The sequence below is a fragment of the Arachis ipaensis genome, chromosome B1 (assembly GCF_059453495.1).
Source record: "Arachis ipaensis isolate K30076 ecotype BB chromosome B1, ASM5945349v1, whole genome shotgun sequence".
NCBI lineage: Eukaryota > Viridiplantae > Streptophyta > Magnoliopsida > Fabales > Fabaceae > Arachis > Arachis ipaensis.
The window spans coordinates 152,046,524-152,058,582 of NC_142436.1; the positions used below are offsets into that span (position 1 = coordinate 152,046,524).

Genomic DNA, 12,059 nt, shown 5'->3' on the forward strand with positions numbered 1-12,059 from the left:
CTAATTTTTACTCTAACAAAATTGTGGAGAATAAAAAAATAAAAAAATAAAAAAATTATTGATTAATTGATTGATTGAATTGTATTGAATTGTGAAGGTAAAACTAAATATATATAAAATATTGTCTACCAAAAAATAAAAATAAAGATAAGATAAGATAAGAACAATTAAAGATAAGATAAATATAAGATAAGATAAAATAATAAAGATTAAAATTGTAACTGAATTTATGTATTCTGTTGAGTTGAATTTGTGAGCCACGAGACTTTTTTATTGTTGTTATAAGCTAAGGTAGAAGAGTAGTTTAATATTGAAATATTAGGAATGTTGCTTTTATGAGGATTCTGTAACTGACAATGATTAAGTTCTTGTGCCTATTATTGTTCAAGATACAGTCATAGTATAAGAGCACAATGAGAATCTTACTGTAGATTCAGTTACAGTACATGAAAACAATGAGAATATTATTGTTGCTCAAGATATGCTATAGTACAGAAAAATAATGAGAATCCTCTTCAATCCCAACCTATACAACAACCTCAACAACCTCAAGAAGTGTCATTAAGGAGATCCAACAGAAAAAAGAGAAAATTTATCTATGGTCTCAAATAATTTTTTCGTCAATGATATCACAAGTTTCATCAAGTCATTACCTCATATAGTTTTGAGATAAATATTATAGATGAGTGTGTATATTGCAAGTTTAGTGGGAATAAATACATTTTTTTGGTCTTATATGTCGATGACATTTTACTTGCCAGTAACAATATAGGCTTGTTGCATGAAACTAAGAACTTTCTATTGAACAAATTCGAAATAAAAGATTTTGATGATGCCTCTTTTGTATTAGGAATCGAGATACTAAGAGATCATTTTCAAGATCATTTTTAAGACATTACTTAAAACTGAACTTATCTCTTTTAACTACAACTGTCACTACAACACACGCGGTGGATCCCTGCGCCGAACTTCCTGCGGTTTCACAAAACGCGATTCTTCCCCAAAGTAGCCTTTCGACGCCGATTCGATCTGCTTTTGTATCGAACCCACCAAACCCGCCGCTAATCTCAAACCATTGACCGATATTCTAACCCAGCCTCGCCTCAAAATACCCAAAATCAAGTATATGAGAAACCCGCCAAAGGAGAAAGTAGAGCGCGTGAAACTCTTCCCTGCTCTACCGTCGCCCAATCTGTGACCGTGGAGTCTTGTGGCTGTCCATCCGGCCCTCTCCCTCCTGCCGTCAACCCTTTCCAGAATCAGATCCGCAGCTCAGATTCTTCATCGCGCAAACACACTTTTGGGCAGAGGCACGAAACACATCTCCCCGAAAATTATTAAACAAAATTCCTCGAAATAGCGGTGGCATTAAAACCGCCGCGAATAAAATCCTTAAAATATGAAGGTGCAAATAGCGGCGGTTCAAAAGCGCTGCGAATCAATTTCTGTAAAACATTAGCGGCGGTTTGTATTTGTCACAAACACGCGTGGAAAATCACTTTTGTATGATATAGCAGAACTGTTCGCCGCAAAGTTCAAGATTTGCGGCGATTATGTTAGCGGTTGCTGGAAACCGCCGCAAAATGTGATTCCCACGCCTTTATGCGTTGCGAAAACTATTTTGCTGGCAACCTATTTAGCGACGGTTTAAAACTGCCGCAATACGGCAATTAAACCGCTGCTATTCGACGCGTATCCTGTAGTGTGTGTTCATTAATCTACAACTTTTCACGTTATATCTACTTAAAATCTTTTCGATAGTTCTCTCTAAATACATATAAACGGACGGAGTGCATCACTTTTTTCTTTAAAAAATACAATTGTAACACGCTATAAATTGAATTCGTTATATATTTGGAATATTTTTTAATTATCAGTTAGAATTATATATAAGTAGTTGTATCTTATACCTCGTACTATTTTGTGACTCATCATTTAATAGAGATTCTCTTATTCTCTCAAACTCACTACTGTAACTGTTACACTCGTTCAATATCATTTAATTTCCAATGTTCTTAATTAGCTCAGAACTTGGACAAAATTTTTCTACTAATTTAATTAGTACAAAACGTAAAAAAAAATGAAGATGAAACAATGTTTTTGTCAACTTTTTTATATGAAAAAAATAATAATGTACTAATCACCAGCATTTGATTATAATATTTTATTTAATTTTCGTAGAATGGAGGGATGCATTAAATGTAACAACTTCCTCTGAAAGTAAAATCTAATAATTTTCTTTGTCTAATAATAAAAGGAAATAGTCATTATTATGACAAGTATACACAATTATTAGTTAATCATATCCAATAGTCATTATCTAATTTTAATATATTGACAATATAAAATTTTTTATACAAGTACAAATTATTCAATCAAATTTATATATTTAGCTAATTTTAAATTAAAAAATTTAAAATTAATTATTTTTATCGATATAATAATACATAATAAATTATTTATATAAAATTGTTTTATATCCAACATATACATAGAAATTAAATTTTACTTAAATTTCTTTTTCATTCAAAACATCCTAATCAACCCCGTTTAGTTATCTACACAAAGTACCCGGTCTTAAGGCGACTCGTCATTAATTGTTACACATGAGAAAACTAAACAAATAAAAGAAATGAAGTAAGAAATAAGAAAAAAGATCATTATTGCAACCAATTCCACACGATTTAATTTGCTATATGGAATTGAACTACCTAGAAATGTTATTTTAATCATTATTCAACTCTGATATGTTCTTCAGATAATTACTTCAATAATAATTTGCAAGATAAGTTAATATAGTTACTTATTAACCGCTATTAAATGTTTGGATTCCGTGATATGAAGAAAAGTATTCATAACTTTGTTGTAATAAAGTAAAATAATGTAAGTATTATTTAGTTGTTATTAATTTAGGATTTGGATCTTCTAAAGTTTGAATTTTACTTTAGAGAGTAAAGTGTGACCTTTCACCATTGATTTTATTGGTGGGACCAATAATAAATATGAAAGAGAAACTATTCAAGGATAGAAGATCACACTTTACTCTCTAAAGTGAAATTCAAACTTTAGAGGATCCAAATCCATTAATTTATTTTAATTTAATTTTATGCACTTTAATTTCATTTATATAGTTAACATATTAGACTTAAGGATATTAGTAGCTTTAGGCCTTTCTCTAACTTAATACGAGATATATAATACCTCCTATAATTATTACGTCAGTCATAAGGGAAATTAAAGGAATAAAAAAATACATTTTAATTTTGCGATAAAATTTTATATATGGTGTAGATAAATAAAGTTAAATAAATTTATTTTTTATTATATTAAAAAATTAAATAGAGGATATAGAGTAATTTTTTTCTTTTTATTTTAATTTATTTTGAATTATGTTATGGATAAATGAGGCCAAAATGAATCATGTTTTGAAAGTATATTTAAAATGGATTAAGAATAATTGGACTTTTGTGAATAGATTCAGAGACGACGGTGAAGGTGCATGGAGTTGTTTCACATCGTTTTCAAAACGATGGATAGGGGTATATACAAGAAATTCCAATGTCTAGATCGATTAGGACTGACAATGTATATTTTATTCGCGGGTATATATATTTAATTCGGACCAACTCGTTCGAATAGGGTTATCTATTTTATGCCACTGCGAGTAGGGTGAGTACGGTGCAAATTTATTTGCGAGTAGGGTAGGGTAGGGTACGGGTTTAGGGTATACTCTACTCTATCATATTCGCACCCCTAATATATTATATAATATATATGTAAAAGTTATGTATGTAGTGAAGAAAGTAAGTCTTGAATTCACAATCTTATAAAAATTTAAAATAACTACTAAATTAGTTGATGATCATATTATTTGTAATTCTATGTTAGATTTCTTTAAGATTATTGTTTTTAATTTTAATTTGAACTTAATTTTTTATTTTCTATTTTATTAATATGTATGAAATTTGGAATGGTTGAATTTTATATTTGTTTAAAATTTTTTTATGTTTCTGCGGGTAGGGTAGAGTTTAGAACTTTAGAGTGCAGGTAGGATTAGGTTGAGAGATTCTCAACCCGTGAATAAAATAGGGTGAAATTTAAAAAAAAAATTTAACCCGCGAATAGAATTAAGGTAGAGTATAAACCCTACCCTACCTTATTCATTGCGAGCTCTAAGATTAACAAGAATTTAAACAGGGTAAGTATAGAATGAACTAAATATCTGAAGTGTTGGGGTATTTATCACTTTGATCATTAGTATAAGTGATCTTATTTGAAAATAGTGGGTGTTTTACTTCTTAGATTGTGTGGGAGTTTACCCACGTTGAAGTAGTTATTCTTTTAAATAGGATTGGAAGTGAGTCAAATTAGTTCATGAATCAATTTGATAAGATTAACTTATGAACTTATGAGTCAAATTTAAACTTAAATTTGAACTTATAATGTTAAACACATAGTCACCAAAAATATAGACATATTAAACTCAACATATTATATATAGAGAGAATATAAAATATAATTAATAGAGGACATAAAATATAATTAATAGATATACATACATTTTTATTTATTTATATAGTTTAAGTTTGACTTGACTCAATTCATATAAACTCACTTCTAACTCTATTTGTGAAAGTGATAATTGAAATAGCGGAGAAAAAAGCTATTCCTTATCTCTCGTATCAGGTGAGACTCATATTATGATATTTGAATTCTTAATTTAAGGTATGAATAAATTTTTTTATTGGTACATTAAAAAATTATATTAGAATTTGAGTTTTTATCTATTATATTCTGTCTCTGGATTATTATCTACTATACTATGCTATCAAAAAAATCTTGATTTCTCAAACCATCCAAAATAAAAACCTAAAAAATATATAAAAAACTGAATAATTGTCTTTCATTCTATTTTAATATATCTCTTTTATTTATTATTTTCTTTTCTTTTTATCAATACCATAATAATTCATCTTTTCTTAAAAATATAAGAATTCATGTAACTTTTTTTTAGTATAGTTGCCAGAATCAAACTAATAATCGAATCGATCAAACTATTAATTTATTGGTTTATTAATTTAACCGATAAATTACTAGTTAGTTGAACCAATAGAATCGATTTTACGTAAATAAAAAATATAAAATAGTCAAAAGCTTAAAATTAAAATTTAAAATACATATCTTCACTAATATTTTAAAAACATTCAAACTTCAACAAATTATAATTAACATATTATAATTCAGTTATCATTAAATAAATATATAAAATTTTAGTATTTTTTTATAATAAAAATTTTTATTTTATTTTTATATTAAAGTAACTATTTTTTATTTCAATAACTAACTAATTAGTTTAAATTTATACATGTTTAAAAATATTTTATATTAATAATTATGAATAATAAAAATATAATTAATTTAAATATAAGTGAGTATAAAATTAATTAAAATAATGTTAACAAATAAAATTATTGCATATTTTTACTATATAATTAATAATTAGTTTATAAAGTAATAGTTTAGTTGCAAAGAAAACATGCAATAACAAGGAGGACTCAAATCATAGTTGTCATAATTGAATCGATGATCGAATCAGTCAGATTACTGATTTACTGATTCAACCGATAGCTTATCAGTTGAATCGATAACTCAATCCCACGTAAATAAAAAAATAGAAAATAGTTAATTACTTAATATTAAAATTTGAATTAGTCAGCTACAATGGTATCTTAATTTAACAACAATCAAGTCTCAATTGGTTAGTACTACAATAGTATCTTAGTTTAACACATAATACTATAAGAGTAACAATTTATAAATTATATCTAAAAAATAATTGAACAATTCAAAAATTCAGCAATTCATAAACTAATTCATAACTGATTCTAAACCAATTCAACTACTAATTCAGTAATTTAAAACCAATTCAACATTTCAATTATGCAAGAAGTCAAAACTAAATGAAAAATTATGCAATAGTTTAAAGAACAAATAACAGGAAAGAAACTCTTTGAGAAAATAGAATGAAATTAAAACTAGTAACCTATTGTAATCTGAATATACCTCTTTATTAGTGTAAGAAATAAAAGTGTATACAAAAGCAATTATCTATATCTTTCTTTAAAATTTAGTGACTCATAGCTATTTATATATGTACTATAAAATTATTATACAGACTAATAACTAATTTGAGAATACCAATCCTAACTAACCAATCTCGAGTTTTTTTGGCTTTTTTTTCTTTAATATCGTTGCTATCTTTATTATACCTTTAACAAATTCAACTACTGTCATAATTATTTCTAATCAGTTCATAAATCAATTAATAATAAAATTCACAACAATAATACAAAAAAGTTTTAGCAATTCAGCAATTCATAAACTAGTTTAGAATTGATTCAAAATCAATCCAAAATCAATTCAATTAATTCAACAATTCAAAATTAATTCAACCTTTCAATTCAACCTGCTATATTTATTTCTAATCAGCTCATCGATCAACTAATCAACAATAAAATTTACAGCAACGAAACCGGACCAATCAAATATCCAATTTACCAATTTTTCAATCGATTCGATCCGATTCTTACAACTATATTTTTTTAGTATAAGGTATATATATAGAACAAATTGGATAATAATAGTAGGCACCTACTCAAACGAAGATACTAAAAATATTTTTTTATAAAAATATTTGTGTTAAAAATGTACTTTATTTATTTAGCCACACTTTAAAAAAATAACATTTTTACAATATATCAAAATCAAACCTTACAATTTATCATCTAATAATAATAAAAAAAACATCTTTATATAAAGATAATTGTAAAATCTTCATTGTAGTACTCACCGTAATAGTATTAGTCAAGTTCGATGTCATCAATGCTTCTGCTCGCTCATGATGGTATATGTGTAAATAGAACAAGTTATATTCACAGACAGTTAGCCATTGAGAGACGTTCTTACACTTATATATACCCGAAGCGTATAATAAAGTAATCAAATATCACACGTAAAATGGCAAGGTTTTCGATACTTGAAAATGTTTCATTGATTCTGCTGATAAATCTAGTTATAATAACTACGACTACTACCACAGTGCTCACAAATGAAATAATAACCACATATCAATCATGTTCAGCATTTCATGCATCCATGGAGATTTCAAATGACCTAGATTATGACAATTCTACCCTTACACTCGCCTCAACCGATTACGGCCTTAAAATTCACGAGAAGCCTCTGGCAGTTCTGCAACCAACGTCAATAACTGAAATATCAGAACTAATAAAAGTGTCAAATTCCCTTTGTACCCCTTTCACAATAGCAGCACGTGGGCAAGCACACTCGGTGTACGGACAAGCGATGGCGCGTGAGGGGATAGTGGTGAACATGACGCATCTAAACGGTTACAGGCACGGGAAGGGGGTTGTTATATTTCGCGATGAGAAGGATCCGTGGAATTCTTATGCTGACGTGGGCGGTGAACAGGTGTGGGATGACGTGTTAAATGCAGCACTTGAATATGGACTCACACCACTCTCATTTACTGATAGTTTGGGCACTTCTGTTGGCGGAACCCTCGTCAATGCCGGAATCGGTGCCCAAGTATTCAAGTTTGGTCCTCAGATCGCTAATGTTTATGAACTCGATGTTATTACAGGTAGTTATGAAAATTCACCGTGTAGTTATTTTTATATAAAATTAATAATTAAAAATTATTATTGTATATCTAGTGATAAGTTCAAAAAATTTTAACAATAAAAATAAATATATATAATATCATAATAATTTTTATATTATATTATAATATTATAATTAAAATATAATTATTTTTTAAATTATCTAACCAATAAATTATTAAAGATAATTTTATGTTTAAAATTTCAAAATTTTAAAGAACTTTAATAAGTCTAATATTAAAACACCTAATGTATGATTTTAGAGATAAATTTTTCATTTTTTTAACCAATCAAAAAGTTAAAATTATTATTCAGTCTTATTTTAAACATACAAATATCTACAAGAATTGCAATATTAATTTTGCAGTGGAGACAAAATTAATTTTGTAATGGAAGCAACTAATTTATATTATTAAAAATTACTAAAACATTTTCAAATTTTTATTGGAGACACTTGTCCCATTACTTCAAGAGTAGAGTGGTCTTTTTACATATCAGTCTTTATTTATATCCAAATATAAGATACATAGTATAAAATTATTTTATTTCATATTTTTTAATTATTATTAAAATAACTAAATAATATTAGATATAATAAAAATATAATTATAGATGTGATATATATAATTGTAGATAGCATTTGCTTTTGCAATAAATAAATGATAAAAAGTCAATACAATAAAGCCAGTGGTTAGCCGCTTAATTAATCGTTAAAAATATAGTTGACTAATTGATAGGTATAGATAATTTACTTTTTTTTTTTTATGATTATCAAAATAATTTATGTATAGCAAAGTTTCTGACTCAATCTCTACAGGCAAAGCACAAGAAAGATTGAAAAGGGGTTAAAAAAATAGCCACAAAGCACACTAAAGTGAAGTATTTGATTTATGAGATATGATACTTCTACTATTTTTTTTATATATATTTTTTATGATATAAAAACATTTTCATTAATTACTTTCAAAATTAAAAAGAAAAAGCGTATATACAAAGATAGTTTATATAATATTATTTTTATTAAAAAAATATAATATTTAATTTATATTAAATATCAATCGTCAAATTAACTATTACGTATTTGTGTATATTTATTTTACATATTTTTTTAATTAAATAGTTAAGTACCGAAATAATCAAGCCTATCTTTTACAATAATATAATAGAATGTTGGTTCTTGGCTTTATAGGAAAAGGAGATCTTAAGACTTGTTCTGCAGAAAAGAACTCAAAGTTATTTTATGGTGTTCTTGGAGGTTTAGGTCAATTTGGAATAATAACGAGAGCAAGAATAGCCTTAGGACCTGCGTATACAAAGGCAAGCATCATATATATTTTATTATATAATTCTATTTGCTTATATTATTCTTGTTAGGACAAATGACATTAATAAAATAATAGATACAAAAATCGATTTATTTGTATTGATATTATTTTATTGACATTTGATCATATAGAAAAAGTAAATAATCAATATAAAATCTATTTTTATTATATATTTATATATATAAGGGAGATATATACAAAATAATTTGGTGCATAATTTTTTTCAAATACCTTTCATTACACATAATGTGTGAAAAGTGTTACTTGTAACATTTGAATTCAAATTTTATTAAGTGAAATATCACGAACAATACTTTATATATATCAATATTAGTTATACTTAGTCAATAATTTTAACCATCAAATTAAAAGTATTTACCATAACATATCCTTAATTAATCAAGGGGAAAAAAATTATGCGCTTGACTGATTGCAGGTGAAGTGGCTTCGTTTGCTTTACAGTGATTTCTCTGCATATTCTAAAGACCAAGAATACTTAATTTCATTGAATGGAAGAAATGATAATGCATTCGATGCAGTAGAAGGTTTTCTTATGATAAACCAGTGGCCGAATATCATTGACTTTTTTCCAACACAAGACCTGCCTCGCATAAATTCCTTATTAGCCCAACATAACATCCTCTATGTCTTGGAGCTTGCCAAATATTACGACGACAGTACTCAAGACCAAATTGACCAGGTACTTTACTATTAATCATGAGCTATTTATTTAGAATTAATTTGATATATTGTAAAAATTGTTTTACACGTACATCTAAGAGAATTATTGTGATTGCACAACTGTGTTTTACAGTTGTGAAAAAAGGTAGTTACTTTTAGGTTTAATTACTCTGTTGGTTCCTATAATTTCGTGAAATTTTCAATTAGGTCCCTATACTTTTTTTCTTTTTAATTGGGTCCTGCACAAATTTTTTTTTCAATTAAATCCCTCTTAATAGTAATTGGCTTAATTTTATAGGGACCCAACTAAAAAAAAAAAATTGGTACAACGACCTAAATAAAAGAAAAAAAAAGTGTAGGAACTCAATTAAAAAAAATTTTCGTGCAAGGACTCAATTAAAAAAAAAAGTATAGAGACCTAATTGAAAATTTTGCGAAACTATAAGGACCAACAGAATAATTAAACCTTACTTTTATTATGTGATATTAAGTAATTGAATGTACGTGTAAAATTATTTTACGCGTATCAAAATTAAATTCTTTATTTATCTAGCTATATGTTTTATTATTGGGAATTACTTTTTCTTATTTAAGATATTAATAAATATACTATACATTATTGTTTTTTTAAATAGGATGTTGAACGTTTGGTGATGGGGTTAAAGTATGTTCCTACATTTAAATATGAAAAAGATCTGTTGTACCAGAATTTTCTACATAGATCTGAGAGTGCAGCAGCAGGACAAGGACTTCCTGGAGGACCTAAATCTTGGTTGGACACTTTTGTTCCAGGATCTAGAATCTCAGATGTAAATGAAGGTGTTTTCAAGAACATTATCTTTAAACAAAACCTTTCTGCCAACGGAATCATACTAATCTTCCCCATGAACCGAACAAAGTAAGTTCTATCATAACGTGCTTGTTTGGATGCTATTATTTTAATAAAAAAAAAATTTAATAATTTTTTTTAGCGTATTTTGACAAATTTTTAGTAGTAAAAATAAAAGTATTAAAAAAATTAAAAAAAAAACATCTTTTTTTAAGAAGCTGTAATTTACATATTTTTTTAAAAGATTTTTTTAAAAAAAAAAAGATGTTTTGCATATAGTAAATAAACAAAAAAGTATTTTTATATTGTTATACTCAAACATAATTGATAGATAAAAAAGATCTTTTTGCGTGAGATACACAAACATAAAATTACTCTTAATTTTCTATAAGATCTTTTAAAAAAAGATAATTCAAAAAGATATTTTTTTTAGAAACTCACCAAAACAAGTCCAATATATAGTTAATTGATGGAATAAATTAACAAAGATATATTGGTTAATATATAATATATAATTCACAGGTGGAATGATAAAATGTCAGTGGCTATACCTGATGAAGAAGTGTTTTATCTCGTGAGTGTTCTACAAGCAGTTACATATGATACGTTGAAGATATTTGATGATCAGAAGAATCAAATATTAAAATTCTATAAAGATTCAGGCATTGGAATCAAGCAATATCTTCCACGAAACAAAACTCACGAAGAATGGATCGAGCATTTTGGTTCCAAGTGGCAAAAGTTCGAGGAAGCAAAGAATAAATTTGATCCCAAAAGAATATTGGCTCCTGGACAGGGAATTTTTCAATTGAACAATAAAATATGTATGCTTTAAGTTCCATAACATAACATCTTTTACAAAATAAATAAAGAGTATACTTTTGTGATATGTAAGCTATTTATTTCTGTTCTTCTAATAAAATTAGAGTGGTTTTAGTAAAATAGATCTTTTAAATATTCTCATTATTATGTAAGAGCTGAATTAGAGAAATTACAGAGGTCTTGATGGTTCAAGTTAATTCAAATTCAAAAAAAAAAAATGATAAACACCTAATTCGGTCCTTATCTATTTTTACGAAGGACAAAACGATCTTTGTCTAAAAAAAAAGGACACTTCGACCCTCAATCTTTTTATTTTGGGATAATACGGTCCATCTGTTAAAAAATTCATTAAATAATAATAAAAATTAGTTTTGTGGGGTTTTATTTGTATTTTGTGGGGGGTTTTAAACCTCTACAAACTATTAATAACTTTGTTTTTAAAAAATTTCTTTATCAATGGTTTGTTAAGTGAAGAAAAATCATTGATAAAAATGATGCCACAAAAAAAGAGTAATTATAGTACAATACATTTTAAAGGGAAAAATAACATCGAATAAGAAATGAAAGAAGAGAACTTCAATGTTGATAATATTAGTATTGGTGATGATAACGGTAGAGGAAATAATGATGACGATAAAGTATGGTTATACAATAAAAAAAATAGAGGTAGGAGTGATAATAATGAGGATGAAAAAGATAATGGTAGTAGTGGTAGTAATT

The 12,059-nt window shown here is 26.7% G+C and overlaps 1 protein-coding gene across 1 annotated transcript; it reads left to right on the forward strand.

Annotated features, from left to right (window-relative positions):
* The first annotated feature begins 6,918 nt into the window (after positions 1-6,918).
* On the forward strand, positions 6,919-11,459 carry LOC148578897 (cytokinin dehydrogenase 2-like). The gene is made up of 5 exons (XM_088500365.1): positions 6,919-7,663; positions 8,872-8,999; positions 9,444-9,707; positions 10,324-10,586; positions 11,040-11,459. Exons 1-5 carry the CDS (start codon positions 7,018-7,020, stop codon positions 11,350-11,352), a joined length of 1,614 nt encoding a protein of 537 aa, XP_088356491.1. The 5' UTR covers positions 6,919-7,017; the 3' UTR covers positions 11,353-11,459.
* The last annotated feature ends 600 nt before the right edge of the window (positions 11,460-12,059 follow it).

What these genes read in the sequence shown, in the direction of transcription:
- LOC148578897 (XM_088500365.1), top strand. Translation starts at nt 7,018, where the DNA reads ATGGCAAGGTTTTCGATACTTGAAAATGTTTCATTGATTCTGCTGATA. An exon ending in TAGGACCTGCGTATACAAAG is followed by an intron (nt 9,000 to 9,443) that starts GCAAGCATCATA and finishes GACTGATTGCAG; the next exon opens with GTGAAGTGGCTTCGTTTGCT. An exon ending in CTCAAGACCAAATTGACCAG is followed by an intron (nt 9,708 to 10,323) that starts GTACTTTACTAT and finishes TTTTTTAAATAG; the next exon opens with GATGTTGAACGTTTGGTGAT.